Genomic DNA, 16556 nt, shown 5'->3' with positions numbered 1-16556 from the left:
ATGGGCTTAACAAAAGGTTAAAAGCCTACAAAAAATTACTAGCTATGTGTGGGCAGACAATCTGCGTTAGTCATTTATTGCACATTGATGGCTGAAAAACAGACACAAATCAGTTATATTTTACCATTTACAAGCACTTCCCAGCCTAGGCGGCTATTCTTATCCAACACAGACAGCAGGCAAGTTTACAAAAATGAATTATTACCTCCAAGGGGACTGTTGTAAGGGAAAGAAGCATAATTGTTTCTCACAACCAAGAGGGTTCCCAGTAGGGCTCACATACATTACAAGCAGTAAAAGCAAAATTATGGAATACAGAAGTCTGGTTCAAAAGCAACATGCTGCTTCAACAAACCATGGTTTGCTGGTATGCAAAGAACTCTCAAGTGCAAACAGGTTCTTTATCTAGCTGCGGAGGAGATATCCTAGATTTTAAAAGGACAGTTACCACAACATCTGAACTAGAAAATTTTGGTTTAAAGACTCCTTATGAATCCTGGTTTGCACTCAGCACTTAAATCTATCTCCTGATTTTGACATATTATTATTATTATTAGAGTTTGGATTTGATATCCCGCTTTATCACTACCCTAAGGAGTCTCAAAGCAGCTAATATTCTCCTTTCCCTTCCTCCCCCACAACAAACACTCTGTGAGGTGAGTGGGGCTGAGAGACTTCAGAGAAGTGTGACTGGCCCAGCAGCTGCATGTGGAGGAGCAGGGAAGTGAACCTGGTTCACCAGACTACGAGTCCGCTGCTCTTAACCACTGCACCACTGGCTCTCCAGTGTTTTTTATTACTATTACTATTATTAGTACAGTGGGGGAAACTGGTTTTAGAAGCTGGAAGTTTCCTCTGTTGCTGGGCAAGCTAGGAGGCGGGTGCACTTGAGCTCATCACTTCTTCATATGTCAACAAAGCATAGTATAATGGAACAGCCCATATTGGCTGAAACCAATCAAAGAGTACTAGCCACATGTATGCATGTCTTCACCCAAAAGAAAAGCAGTGCCCAAGGAGAGAACCCAAGATAGGAAAAGAGGTGGTAAGGAAACAATGCTCCAGGGCCTGATAAACTGCAGCTAAGGATACTAAAGGAGCTTGAAGGTATAATCTCAGAGCCTGTCTATAACCTTCAAGAATTCTTGGAAAACAGGTGGGGTCTCTACAGACAATGGCAATGGTTGTCCCCATCCTCAAAAAGGTGGGGAAAGAGGACCCAAGTAACTAAAGACCAACTGCTTGACGTAGATACCAGAAAAGGTCCCAGAACAGATAATTCAACGGTCAGTTGTGAAGACTTAGAAAAGGATGCTGGGATTGCTAAATCCAGCATAGGTTTCTCAAAAAAAAGTATTGCAAGCTTGGTAGATCAGGGGAATGCAGTGGACGTAGTATATCTTGGTTTTGGCAAAAAATATCCCATGATATTCTTGGAAAGAAGCTGGTAAAATGTGGGCTATATGAGGTAATCGTTAGGTGGACTTGTAGTTGGTTGACTGACCAAATCCAGACAGGGCTCATTATGTTTTCTCATCATCCTGGGGAAAAATGAGAAGTGGGATGCCGCAAGCTGGAAGGTGTACAGAGAAGGATGACCAAGATGATCTGGAAACCAAGCCTTATGAGGAATAGTTGAAGGAGTTAGGCATGGTTGATGTGGGAGAGAGGAGACTGAGAAGAGATATGAAAGCCATCTTCAACTATCTGAAGGGATGTCACATGGAAGATGGCGCAAGCTTGTTTTCTCCTGCTCTGGAGGGTAGGGCCCAAAACAATAGAACCAAATGACAAGAAAGGAAATTCCAACTAAACACCAGGAAGAACCTTCTGACAGTTTTTAAGCAGAGCTTGGATGGCCATCTCCCAGAGATACTTCAGGTGTGATTCCAGCATTGCAAGGGGTTTGATTAGATCCCTCAGGATTTTAACTACTTGTATAAATGAATAGGTCCATACTGTTTTTGAAATGTGAATAAACAGATGTCTTTGAAGTTCATTGAGGAGGGATGGGGAAGGATGTTGTTCTGGGGGTTTTCTAGTGGATGAACAGAAAATAGGCACAGGAAAGACAGATGGAATCAAGATTGGTTTCAGGCATGCAATCCATGAAATCACATGCAGCTGGGAGCAGCTAGTGACAAGAGAAGCTTGTTATGAGTGCAGGAACTACTAAAAAAAAAAAAGCAGTCTGCGCAGTAGTCTGGCACAGGGTGGCAGTGACTTTTAATACACAAAGGCTGTTAGGACACTACTTCAACTACCGTATTAGGACTTTTCAGGAGCTCAGAGAAACTAAGGAGACAAGAGTAGTAAGCACCACACACACGACCCCAAAGAAGTATCACTGGTTTTATTATGGTTCACCTAAAGTTAAGTTTCCCAGAAATTAAGCAGCAGCCAGGAAGTCCAAGAGCATACAATCCACTAGGATATAACTCTGCTGAGAACCCAAGAATGTCTTCACTGCAACAAACTAGGGTAAACATCTCTGTAGCGGCAGAGAGCCTGTGCAGGGAGAAAGGGTATTTAAGGGGACAGGGTAGACGAAGAAAAAAGCAAGAAGCTTTGAGCTAGCAGTCACAATACATTTCTTTCAAGCAGTGGTGCATTCCTAGACTTGGCAAACACATACAAGAGATCCACCAGCTGTGTCCTGGTCAGGACAAAGGCCTTCGGTCTCAAAGATTCAACTGGTGGAGTCTGTGGAAAGCGCCCCTCCCTGACATTATAGACAAGAGCTGAGCACATGCAGTAACTTGAAGCAAAAATCTGCCAAAGCAGCACAAACTATGGTAATAAATGTGCACAGTTGTGTCCGAAGTGCACTCCTTAGAACGTCTTGTACCCTTTGGCTAACTATTTTAGCCACTGAAAGTTACTATGAAGTTACCTAACAGAGAGGGAGAAATGGGCATTGGATGAAAACTGAATGGTCTGGCTAAGGCTCATGCTGGATGGTGAGGAAGTCCATGCAGCCAAGGCTCACACAGTCAAAAGTCTCCTGCTTCTGTCACCTCGGCCTTGTCAAGCTTGACTTAAGAGCTGGAGTGGAGGTAATCCTGAAGCAGTATAAACTGCATTTATCATATGGAACAAGGTTTTCTGCTTCAAAGAACAGAGTTAATTTGTAAAAGGTCACAATTCTGCTGGGCCATTTGCTACCTACAAGAATTAGAAACAGCAAAGCTGATTTTGTTATTTTTTGCACATCTGATCAGACACAAAGGAAGTTACTGTCTGCAATTAATTTCTTTATTAAGAATAGAAAAAAATAACTATCCTTTTCAATCTATTTTGTATATCAGAAGTACACAAAATAAAAATCAGACGATCAGATGCATGTGACAAAGTGAAAACATAGCATGCATAAATATGATCCTATGTAAAGGATATTACTATAAAATCTGAGATTATGGGCCAAACCAGATGCAGGGGGAAAGTGTTTCTTTGTTGAATTAGAAGCCACATGCTGCCGCTTTGAAGATTAGATAAGCAGCCTGCTGTAAAAAGGTGTTTGACCCTCTTCTCCTTTAAAAGGTAAAGGACCCCTGACAGTTAAGTCCAGTCACGAACGACTCTGGGGTTACAGCGCTCATCTCGCTTTACAGGCCGAGGGAGCTGGCGTTTGACCGCAGAGTTTTTCCGGGCCATGTAGCCAGCAGGACTAAGCCGCTTCAGGCAAAACCAGAGCAGTGCACAGAAATGCCGTTTACCTTCCCGCCAGAGCGGTACCTATTTATCTATTTGCACTTTGACATGCTTTCGAACTGCGAAGTTGACCGGGCAATGGGAGCTCACCCTGTTGTGGGGATTCGAACTGCCGACCTTCTGATTGGCAAGCCCAAAAGGCTCAGTGGTTTAGACCACAGCGCCACCCGCGTCCCTACCTTCCTTTACCCGTGTCCTAATCTAAATTCCCATAAAAGGCACAGCATCAGTACTTACGTTCTCCCCTCCCAGGAGCTAAAAGTGCAGCTTGCAGGGGGGCAAGCGGATTCAGGGATTCCCACTTACTTTTTTGGAGGGGCTGTTTTGGAAGTCTTTTTTCTTTTTCTTCTTTTTGGAATGAGACTAACCATCACAACTAGCTTGGCCATTCAAGAACCTACACAGAGTTGCCAAATACCTTTTAGCACTTTTTTTCCTTGCTGCAAAACAAGTTCTAAAGATACTTTCAATGTTTTTACACTTTTGGTGCTCTAAAGTAAATTTAATGGCAGAGTATGTTTTGCTTATTTGGGCAAGGTGTTCCAATTTATTGCAGTAGATGTTAGATTTTATTCCGAATGAAAACGATCCAACACCATACTCTGAGGCCAAGATTAATTATTTTTAATGTACCACTCAGCACATTTCGGCTACAGAAGCTGTGTAATATTCATCTATAACTCCTTCCATTAACTTAATGAAAGACATTTTCCTTTCTTATAAAATACCTTGTAATTGCATCCCACTAAATCATTTTCACTCTTCTCCCCACATCAGATTTGCAGGTTTCTTTGCATGTACGGACGCCTTCACAAAATTTTGGGGGGGAATGTTTGTGTTTTGAGTCATATTCACTAAAAAAAAAAAAGAACTGCTGAGTTTCGTGGGACTTATTCATGTAAGGGTACATCAGACTGCAGCCTTAGGCATGCAATGGCATACAAAAGGCATGTATTTTGCAAGCATAAATACAGAGGCAATCATCCAACACAAACATGTGACTTGCATTCAACTTCCTCCAAGTCCCAAGCTGCTGCAAGACAGCCAAACTCTGCTCAACACTTCAGTACTGCAGAATAAAAACAGAGTAGACACAAGGGAGACTGTGTAGTCACCTAAAAGACCTGTATTCAGGTAAAGGTAATCATGCTGCAAGTGACAGCACACTCCTTTCTCAGAAGCACCACTCAACTATCTGAGCCCATACAAATGGATCTTATGCTCCTGTTTAATTCCCTCCAACGTCCTGAGTTCTGCAATATCAGTTCTGAACTTATAAATACATATGGAAAGTAAACATCCATGCAATATTCTATTTCACAGAGAAACACCCCTTTACTCATTAGCTACCATCTCTTGTCGTCGGAAAGCTTTAAGTACTAACTGCGAATTCTACAACTCTATTTCTTCTGCACAAGTGCTCAGAAATTAGTCCCACTTTGTTCAACAGTGCTTACTGTCAATAAGTTTTCCAACGACTGGCACTTCCACATTCCACTTGCTCGGCATTCTTGCACATATACAGGAGAACTGGCTTCCACTTTTAACGCAGGCGGAGAGAGCCAAACAAGTCTCTGTCTCGTCTCTAAGCAGCCATAATTCTGTCATGAAAAAGGCACCTGGCCCAAAAACATTGATTATGCTCCTAGGTTGTATCTGGCTGTACTCCAAGATGTTTTAATTGTTACAAAACCCATCTAGTATTCATGCTTGTTCACGAAATGTATGCGTTTCAAATTGGGAACCTTGATTTAAAACTATTCCCATTTTTCTTCCCTTTGAGATGGTTTAAATCAACCTGACCTTCATAGATCCAATGCATACTTTATGTCCGCAGGTGTGTTTGCTCTGTGTACACTCAGGTTTCTTACAGAGAGCACCTTCAGCATGAAAGAGAGAGGTACACCTCCACGGATTCACTGGACTGCTGTGGTTTATTTATTTTGAATATTTATAGCCCTAAGAGGCTTTCAAAGCAACTTTCCATCATTGTTTATTTGTACACCACCTTTGCAAAGTAAACCCTGCTCAACAGCTGACAACACTGAAAAGTTTATGTAATTCACTGACAAGACTTCACGTTTAAACAAGCTTATGAAAACATCTCCAATGATGCAACAAAATTAAACAATCCACTAATGGCTCATACTAAGGTCTAAGAATAAAAATACAAGAGCATAGTGCAGGCAGCAAAAAAAAATAATGCAGCTCCAGAACTAAACCTTGACCCTGGCAATAACACTTAAGGAAAACCCCTCCCTAATGGTATTTAGGCATCCCAAGCAGCAGAAGCTCCCATTGTAGCTGAAATCAGTGAGGTCCACCCTCCAGGCCAGAAAAAGCAGGGAGCAGGTCTGGCAGGAGTCACAGCAAGATGGCCTCTTGTACCTTCAGCAGCCACCTTTGCAGTTGGGATTTGTATAGGACCCTGTCCTCCAAGGTCAGAAGGAAATGTCAGGAGCACGTGCAGGAGCCAGGCCCTGTCACCAGTAGGACTTTGCAGCAGTGGGGCCTTCCTAAGTTTGTTCTGAAGAGGCAAGGTACGGCTGCACAGGTGAGGTGGCTTGGTAACTCACTGCACCTGGTGGCAAGAGCCGGGAAGGGATATTAGGTCAGCATTTCCCTTCGGCTCTTTGCCACAACAACACGTTCCCTGCCTTGCTGCGTTTGGTTCCTTGACTCCTTACTTCTTGATCCTCGGACCCTCGACTTCCTGGCTTCTGGACTCCCGTTCCTGCTCCCACCCCCCATCTTGCCCCCAGTCCTGACGTCCCCAGCCGGGACTTTGATTGCCTGTGAACCGGACCATGACAGGAAATAGGTCAGGCAAAAGAAGGTCTTGCAGGACTCAGAACTTACAAAATATTTGCACAATACAGCCACATTTTTAAAACTCAGTACATAAAACTAGAGATAACATTATCAGGTTTGCTCAGGCAGCTTTTTTCTGCCCCCTTTTTGGTCACAGCTTCCCCCAGACATGATGTACTTTACTGCATGTCTGGAAAGGTCTACCTCTCCTTCACACTCTTAGGAGACGACATAAGCACAATGAATACACACCTGCCTCCATAAAGTGTAAATTGCCGAGTTCTAAATAGCTAGCTCGGAAGCACTTTACTATTCATAAGAAGATGGGAAAATAATTTAACTCATCTGCCCAGGAGAACCCACACAGTGCTGCATATAACCTTCAAGGCTGTTGCTGAAATGCAAAGCCAGACAAATAGCAACCCAAATGCATCATTGCAAGGCTATCAATATTCAAGCTAGTTCTGGCAACAGAGTTGTATCCTAAAGCAAAATGCAGGCCTCTAAAATAAGAACAAGCTACGTGGATGCTTTCGTTACTCAACAGTATTTGTCACAATCTAGAGACACCTGCCATTAAAGCCTGATTTTGTATGGTTACCTGCAAATAAAGGAATTACTTCCAGGACCAAAGTATAATTCAGTAACAGACAACACCACTGGCTAATGAATAATGGTATTTGTTGTATAGGACCAAGTGAGTCAGAGACCTACCATGGCCTCTTCCCTTCTTATCTGAGCACTAGAGGGCTGGGAATCTACCTTCATCTACAGTAATAAAGTCTGCATCTCCAATTCCCCTCCCCATCCTACACTTCGCAGAAAAGGAGTATATTGGCACACACTTCACAGAAGGTCAGATCACAACAAGCTGAAATGGGCACAGAAGCAAGTGAGGAATGCATGTGGTTCACTCACAGGCCCATGCTGGGAGATTTCTGCCCTCTTTGGTTTTCCAGCATGCAGACACCTTCTTCTTGTGCATGGGTACCACCATTTTGGCTACATAAGAATCATCACTCACGAACCAGTGAACAATGCTAACTGAGGGAAGGACAGCACAACATACCTGCCTCGTTCTCACTTGAGGATTAAGTAATCAAGTCACACTATGACCTTAAAGGCATCACAGCATATATTACTAAAGTAAGCTTTTCTGCACCAACATTCTGTCACCTAGTTATGTAGAGAAAGGATTTGTGGGGAGCAGGGGACAAAGCATTTTAAAAGCTATTTTTTTGTCTCACAAATTAACACCGACCGAAATACACAGATGCCACCCCTTTTCCGGCACCAATGTTGAAACCTTTACTGACTGGGATAAACTTCTGAGCAACTTTTCTAATGACCCGCACACACAATTCATCACCTTTGCAACAATAACTCCATCCACTTAAGGCAAGCCTACTATCCCATGATCACAGGTACAATGCTGATCAAAGAACCCACTCCATAATTCTTCCCACAGGCAACTCATGGGGAAACGTAGCTTCCCAATTAAGGAGGACTCTGTGCCCTGTCCTTACACTGGTCCTTAGGGCTTGGTAACTGCATCTTCCCCTACAGCGCAATCACCCTTGAATAAATGCATGTATTGTGATGCAAGGAGGCCAGCATCTATTTTAACAGATCATGTGATGTAAGAGGAGGGAAGACTCATCCTGAATACAACCACATAAACACATATGTTTACTGTGCCATCACCCCAGATCAAGATTCCCTTAAGAGAGGGTGTCCCAGATAACACAAAAAGATCCTTTCACTAGTGTCCTAGTTCTGCAATACAGACCCACTTGGAACAGCATAAATACATTCTGAACCACAATACATGCAAAAGCATCCAGCCTTTAAATAACATCTGGAAGTCCGCTCTCTCCTCAGCCGGTCCATCCACTACATATTTTGAAAAGTTGCTTCTCTCTTCTTTATGCATTTGGAAACTTTGTAAGATATTATAACCAAATGTTGCACGATGGTTCCTCAGATCAAGGAGTGGAGGGCTGTTTTTTTCTGTGTTTGAATACATTTGTACATCATTTTGAATAAGGAAGGTTCACTAAACCTTTCAAAGCTGCAGTGATTTCTTTTCTCTCTTAGAATTCCCAAGCAACAATTGTCACTTACTGCTAGGCCATTATAAACCAAGGCGATCTAACATACTGTCACTATAACCCAAAGTGAGTAGCACCCTAGTACTCTAATATACTGCCTTGCTTCATTCCGCCCATCTATGGAAAGGTTCAATCACACAAGCCCCTTTCTCCAGGGACTACCAGTAAATGGACCTCACCTTAGCATCACACTCTCACAGTATGAGACATATTGAATTAAGATTTCATGCTGAACTCTTCTCTTTTTCTTAGACTGGTAAACCACAGACATACCTTGTTTTTTAAAAAGGCAACCCTATTAATCATTGGGTTTGTCTGACAAAGTAAGTAATTCCTTTCAAATGCTTTAGGAAACATAATCTTCACTATCAGCATAGCCCAGGCATGTAATTCACATCCTGGCAACACAGCCATTGGACTGCAGCCACAGCTTCACATGCCTACTTTCAATGGTGCATCTTGACTTCAACTTCCTCTCCTCTCCCCTCTGCACATACCCACAAAATCTGCTCTGGAGGGTCCCTCAACCCTCCAGAGATGATTTTGAGGGTGCAAGGAGGGCTGAAGGGAACAGGAGAGGAGGGGGGACGTTCCACTGTATGCACAGAAGTCTGCTTTGCGAGTTCCCACTGAGTTCTAATTCTTTACTTTGTCCTATTTGTACCAGATAATTTTTTTTAATGCCTGACTATATCCTGGGACGTGGGTGGTGCTGTGGTCTAAAATCACAGAGCCTAGGACTTGCCAATCAGAAGGTCGGCGGTTCAAATCCCCGCAACAGGGTGAGCTCCCGTTGCTCAGTCCCTGCTCCTGCCAACCTAACAGTTCGAAAGCACATCAAGTGCAAGTAGATAAATAGGTACCGCTCCGGCAGGAAGGTAAACAGCGTTTCCGTGCACTGCTCTGGTTCACCAGAAGCACCTTAGTCATTCTGGCCACATGACCCGGGAAAACTGTCTGCGGACAAATGCCAACTCCCTCAGCTAGTAAAGCAATATGAGCGCCGCAACCCCAGAGTCATCCGCAACTGGACCTAACGGTCTGGAGTCCCTTTACCTTTACCTATATCCCCAGATGAACCATACCAACATGTTTTTCATGTGTGCTAAAACTCAGTCTAATTTTTTAAAAAAAGAATTGTTTAACCACATCAGTTAAGAAACGTGGATATATATTCTCAGTGCTTTTTCCTGGGGGGACGCAGGGGTACGCATACCCCTAAACATTTTCTGAATCTTTGTACTTTTGTCCATTTACTGTATTTTTCCCGATTTGAACTATAAAATGGTAATTTTCTTGAGTTAAAATGAGAGTACTCCTAAAACTTTTTTTTAGAATAAAAGCACTGTATATACTATAATGTTATTGTTTTAGTTAAATAAATTGTTTAAATTGTTATTAAGGAAATGATTATTTTTCTCCTTCCAAAAAAGTACAGCAGAAAAGTTGTCCAAATATAAACAGTTAACTTATTAAACCTCACAGTAATTCCATAATTATCTGTCTATGCATATCTAATAGTATAACCAAATCAGTAATTTTTGATATAACTGTAAAAACTACTCTGAAACTTTATTATTCCAAAAATGAAACCTTCACCTGGCTGTAAATATTAAGATTATACCAGCAAGAATGATTCTTTCTGTTAAAAAAAATGATTTAAATCAAGTCTTACTGACTAGTGATTTAAATTTTGATTTAAATTGTGATTTAAATAGATTTGATTTAAATCAAATCTATCCTGCAACTCCCCACTATGTATCTGAATGTGAATGAACACAAATGCACATACAGTACTTCTATTAGCAAGAAACAAGAGCAAAGCTATGCAGCAACGCTAACGAAATTATTGTGGCACAGCTTCTGTAGTCTATGAAAGCTTATGTGCCATAATAAATATGTCCATCTTTAAGATGGCACATTTAGTCTGCAGCAGCACACACAGTTAATTCTGTAGAACTTGTCTTTGCAAAATTGTTACCTTCTGCCCTCACCAGCAAGACCAAATGCCATGGTTTCACACAGCGACAACACAAATACACAGAGACCAACCACTGCTTGCCTCTTTTCCACACTTCCCTTTTAAAAATGTGTGGGAACTGGCAGACCTTTCAGTGGCAATGCTGCACCCTCAGAGAGACTTGCCCCAGCTTAGTAACTCAGGCCCACCGATCTGGCTTCCATCCTTGCCTTCTTTGTACACTCCTCCACATGATCTTACAAAGCCAACTGGGAGAGAAGAGCTCCTGCAAGACCACACATCCCTGCCTCTGTTCATCAAGCTGCTCAGGGAACCCAGGCAGGATTTCCTTTGTGACAGTGTAATCCTATGCACATTCAGTGGGACTTAGTGCCCAGTAAGTGGGTACAGGACTGCAATCTTAGTGTTACAGCAAAGCTTCACATTCAAATATTTGTTGTTGCTATTATCACAATCCTCACTGGTCTATGTGGAGAGACCTCAGCCCGAGTTTTCTCCTGATATCTCCCCTGTGACATCGCTTCCCACACCACCATGAAAATCACCAGGCCATAACTGTCACCAACTTAAGGACTAGAGCAGTATGTTAGCTAAACATCTCAGCCACTGGAAAGTCCACAAACCAAGTCTCACCACAGCAAAGAAATGCCTGCATGCATGAAAGCACCTTTTTTCTCTCTGCCACTAACTCTCGTCTGTAATGTGACAGTAATAATACTGGCCTACTCAGGGTTATTATAAGAATTACTGAGATAACATACATGAGGCAGTTTGAGCAGTCCAGATGGGTTATGTTATTAAAGCAATTCCTTAATACAGTATATACTTTAAATCAACTCTCTTCTCACAGTTTCCACACCTTTTAACCATTACTCTGGAATGCTTTCTATAAATGCTTAGTGTCATCTACGAGCAGAAAAACTCTGGTTCAGTTTTTCTGGTCATAGATGACACTAAGCATTTATAGAAAGCATTCAAAGCACCTCCTTGACGTTGCCTTGCAATCTTTGTAATTACCTTGCAAGATGAGGTGAGTATTAGCCCCATGTTATTTAAGAGAGGGAGGATGAGAGCTAAGGTCACCAGACAAGTTCATAGGAGGGGCGAGATCTGAACCAGAACATTTCCTGGTCTTCTGCACAAACAGCCAAGGCATCAGCACTTACTTTCATCATGTATTTTGAATGCAATTTTCACATGTGCTCATTCCCAAGTCATTTTAAAATCATACTAGAAACCGAAAAGATGCATTCTCCTACTTTTTCTTTTCTTTTTTATCTCTGGCAACCTACAGCAGGGGTGGCTTTTCTGGGCCTGAGGGCCACATTCACCCTTGGCCAACCTTCCTGGGGCCGAATGCCAGTGTTGGGTGTAACCACCCACTCTCCTGCAGGTATACCTGCAAAACATACACACCTACAAGCACAAAGCAGCACCACACCCCTCCCTCAACTGTTCTGAAGGAAGGGGGTTTTCAGACTTATTCCTCATTCATAAAATGATTGGTCCGATGACTAAGGGGTAGGACATCTGTGTCCCTATCAGGGCACAGGGCTGAGCACATAGAGTTCAAACCACCTGGGCCATCATTATTTCTTAAATTTATTTTTGCACCCACTGCTGAAATCAGTGGTGTCTAGGGGGAAGTCAAGAGAATAAAATGTGGTTAGGGGGCCACATCAGCCCCTGCCCAGGGGTTAGTTAATCCTGGCCTAAATTCCTCACATTTAGACATCAGAGAGCAGAACTTAGAGGGGAGTAAGGGGAGAGTGTCCTATCTATATATTGCACATCCCCTTTGCTCCCTAGCAATTTGTAACATGGGGGCAACCCTCACACCCACCCTGGTTTCTGTCACCCACAAAAACTGTTCTTCTCTGTTTTTAGCAGTTCTTACTTTATATATAAGCTGCCTCAAGTCCCTGTCAGGGGTAAAGTCAGGATATAAATAATTATACAACAACAACAACCCCCAACACATGCCTAATGCTTTTTTCGTCATTATGTATTTCCCCAGATATGAGCTCACTAGCACTTACAAAAGATTTCGCTGTTTAGCCAACAACAAATGTGCATATTTGGAGGAGGGGGGCAACCACAGTAGTACCTATATGCCCGAGGCTTATTATTTCAGCCAGTCGAATAAAAGTATTATTTGCTTCTATACTAGACCGAGTCACTGGGTGACTTGACCAAGCACGTAGATAAGAGGCACGTTCACCCAGAAACAACTCCAACCTGCAGTTGCTCCCAGGTGTGTGCAGGACTGCGGGTGAAATCTTATGCAGAATTGAACAGGATTTGTGGAAGGTAATGTCAAGGCGGGTTAGCGCCAGCAGGCCAGGAGAGGCGCAGCATTTGCACACACCTCCCCGCCCCTCCCTCACACCAACCCTGTGAGGCAGGTCAGGCCGAGGCTGCCCCAGGGGTCGTGCTCAGCGCCCCGGCCGAAGAGACCCCGACCCCCCCCGCTTCCCCCGGCGCCCCCTCACCCACCGGAAGCGGCCCCCGCAGTGCTGGCACTGGTCGCCGACCCATCCCGGCGGGCACTCGCACTGGCCGGTGCTGGGCTGGCAGCGCCCTCCGTTGGCGCACGGCTTGTCGCACTCCTTCGCCTCGGCGGCCGCTCCGGCTCCGGCTGCCACCCCGGCCCCGGCCGCCGGACCCAGCAGGAGGAGCAGGACGGCGGCCAGCCAGGCTGGGGCGAGGGCGAGGAGGCCGCCGCGCCGCCTGCGGCCCCGCCGCTCCATCGCCTGAGGGGAAAAGGGACGGCAGTGAGGAGAACGGAGCCCGGGGAGGGGGCGGGCGGCGGCGGAGAGAGGCTCCGCCGAGAAGCTTCGCGCGGGCGGACGGTGGCCGGCGAGGGCTGCGGCTGCTGCTGCGGAGCGGCCTCCTCCTCCCTGGAGCGACGGAAGCCCGCGAGGCTTCAACCTTAGCGCGGCGGCGGCCGGCCTGGCGCTCGCTCTCCTCCTCACACAACCGTTCTGAGGGGGAGGGGGGAGGAGGAGGAGGAAGCGACGGAGCGTCGCCCGCTCCCGCCGGTGTCCGCTCCCGATGACGTCGGCGTCGAGAGGAGCCCCTGACGAGGGGGGAGAGCGAGGAGAAAGAGAGACCATAGAGTTCTTCTCTGTCGTAGAGAGGCGGGCGGATGGTATCCAGGCAACCGCCTAAGCGGGGAGAGGGGGTGGGGCTTCGGGCGGGACGCAGGTGGGCGGTGCCGAATTTGATAGAGAGCAGGCTCGCCCAATCAGGTAGCCGGCAGGTACTTTTCGGACTACATCTCCCATCAGCCCCTTCAAAACGGGGAGGAGGCTGCTCTCCGTCAGGTTTGGCACCGCCCACCTGTCAAGTCCGAGGCCCCGCCCTCTTGCTTTCTCTCCGCTGTCGCTCAAGTGGCCGTCGCGGGAGGCAGAAGTTCAACAGGTGAAGCCACCCTTCCTCGCCCACCTGCAGCAGGTCTGCAGGTGCAAGGAACCTGTGCTATTACTTTAATTTCCAGAGGCGCAGGTGTGTTAGTCTGTTGCGGGGGGGGGGGGAGAATCTTGCAGCACCTAAAAAGTCTCAACCAATGTTACGATGGCATCAGTGCTGTTGCACTCCGGCCCTTCTTCTGGGCTTTGAATCAGCATCGGATTGGCCTCTGCAAGAACAGCGTGCAGGATGAGAGAGGCTCCCTTGGGCCTGATGGGCTCTCTTTAAATAATAATAATGATGATGATGATGATGATTTAAATTGGGTTTTTTTAGAACGAGTAAATACATAGCAGGGAAAGTTATCTGCTCAATAAAGTAAGTTAAATGTGACTGCATTGCACCATTATATTTCCCTCACTTAGCAAACAAGGGGGGGGGGCTAAATTAAACTCCAACAACAGCAACAAGTGCTTTGGCCTGGCTGGAATATGTCCTTGAACTCTGATAATGCCTCTTGGAGAGGTTTGTGCGAGGGGGTGTTGGTGAACAAAGGTAATATTTACATTTGTCGCTTCTTCCATTTTGCCTCTGGTACCACTGACCTCTGGCCTGTGCCCGCTCCAAGGTTGCCCTGAAGCGAAGGCAGACTGAAAAAGGTTTCCCACGCAGGTTCTCTGGCAAACAAGCATCGATGATACTAATACCCACATTTGGGGTGCGTGGTTGGCATGTTCATCATGCAGGATTTTAATCTTCCTGGTGTGCGGTGTGGTTTTGGTCCACGTTGGCCAACGCTACTCTTTTATTTTTCCTTTTTTTTAAAGTCACTTCGCCTACCTGCCGCCTCCCATTCTGGGAGCGCTGTCATGATCTGGCCAACTCCATCTGTGTGCTGGCATCTTCCTTCCTGGCCTGTGTGCTATTTCAGCTCCCTGGGCCTGGATTTGCCAGCAATTCTCACAGATAATTGTTTTCTCTCAACACCACCTGCTCCCTTCCTATCCCCGGCGTAGGTGATGGCTGAGCGAAAGGATCAAGTAAAACCTGACACGCTGTCGGGATAATTCCAACCAAACCATTTCACCTATAGGGGTGCTTTCGGAATTATTCCAGTATAAAAGGACAAGATTCAACCAGGGCAACTTTCGCTTGCTTAGCCCGTTGCCAAGGCACCTGTTCAAATTCCCAGCAGCCCAGATTAAGCCGAATAAAACCTGGCATGTTGGACGGAATTCTGTTTCGGATTGCATATGCGATGAATATACCTGTGTCTGTCCTAGAACTGTTCTTACAGAACCCAAATAAATCACAGCTATACATAACGGAGGAGGAGGCAGATTAAAGTTTGATTAGGCCTTGATATTGCAAAGAATTAGGCTGCGATCAGATGGGGTGGTGGGGTGTTCTTTCCAGATTTCGGATGCATTCAATCGGTGTATCCCACCCCCAGCAAAGGACAGTTCTGATGTAAACTTTTTGTGTTAATCAATTGGGGGAGGGCTGCCTTTTAAATACAAGAGCACAGTAGCTGCATTCTGATATTAAACTGGGAGGTAGCAGTCCCTATTTTCCAGGGACAGTCCCAGGTTTACAGAAGCCTTCCCAGTTTCTGGTTTCATCCTAGAATGTCCTACTTTTCCTTAGGTAAAGGTAAAGGGACCCCTGACCATTAGGTTCAGTCGCGAACGACTCTGGGGTTGCAGCGCTCATCTCGCTTTATTGGCTGAGGGACCAGAAGTACAGCTTCTGGGTCATGTGGCCAGCATGACTAAGCCGCTTCTGGTGAACCAGAGCAGCGCACGAAAACGCCGTTTACCCTCCCGCCAGAGCGGTACCTATTTATCTACTTGCACTTTGATGTGCTTTCGAGCTGCTAGGTTGGCAGGAGCAGGGAACCGAGCAACGGGAGCTCACCCCGTCGCGGGGATTCGAACTGCCAACCTTCTGATTGGCAAGTCCTAGGCTCTGTGGTTTAACCCTATTTTCATTGGAGAAATGTTGGAGGGTTATGCAACCCCCAAACCAAGGAGATAACTATCCAACCTTTAGAAGACATCTGAAAGCAGACCTGTATTGATGAGTTTCTTAATCTTTAATGTTTCACTATGTTTTTATATGTTGGAAGCTGCCCAAAGTGGCTGGGGTGACTCAGTCAGATGGGTGGAGAAGAAGAAGAAGAAGAAGAAGAAGAAGAAGAAGAAGAAGAGGAAATTGAATAAAATGTCCCTGTTTTCATCAGATAAATGTTGGAGGGCATGAGGTAGTTACCTCAATTCTTGATGCTGAAGGTGGCCTTCCAATTCTCTTTATATGGAATCTTTTACAGATTAAGATTTAACTAGCAGACCAATCAAGCAAACCTTTACAGATTAAAATTGGCCCAATCAATCCACCCAAAGAGAAGCAGCTCTTTTTCTCCAAGGAAATCTGGAAGGAGTCACTCTGCTTTTCCCCCTCTTAACTGCGCAACACTTTTTAAAACAGCTCCATCGTCATTCTTGTGCTGCAACCAAGACATGGAGAGAACA

General features: G+C 45.1%; 1 protein-coding gene across 2 annotated transcripts in view; it reads right to left on the bottom strand.

Annotated features, from left to right (window-relative positions):
- ATRN (attractin) overlaps nucleotides 1-13756 on the bottom strand; it is a 166958-nt gene extending 153202 nt beyond the window's left edge. For both annotated transcript variants that reach the window (XM_053402098.1, XM_053402099.1), the window contains exon 1: nucleotides 13111-13756. In XM_053402098.1, coding sequence (XP_053258073.1) covers nucleotides 13111-13730 — 620 coding nt within the window. In that variant the 5' untranslated portion in view covers nucleotides 13731-13756. The remainder of the gene's footprint in view (nucleotides 1-13110) is intronic.
- Nucleotides 13757-16556: the final 2800 nt, after the last annotated feature.

Source organism: Podarcis raffonei, chromosome 9 (assembly GCF_027172205.1).
Source record: "Podarcis raffonei isolate rPodRaf1 chromosome 9, rPodRaf1.pri, whole genome shotgun sequence".
NCBI classification, from domain to species: domain Eukaryota; kingdom Metazoa; phylum Chordata; class Lepidosauria; order Squamata; family Lacertidae; genus Podarcis; species Podarcis raffonei.
Note: the sequence above shows the minus strand (reverse complement) of the source record. Positions and strands in the feature narration are given on the sequence as shown.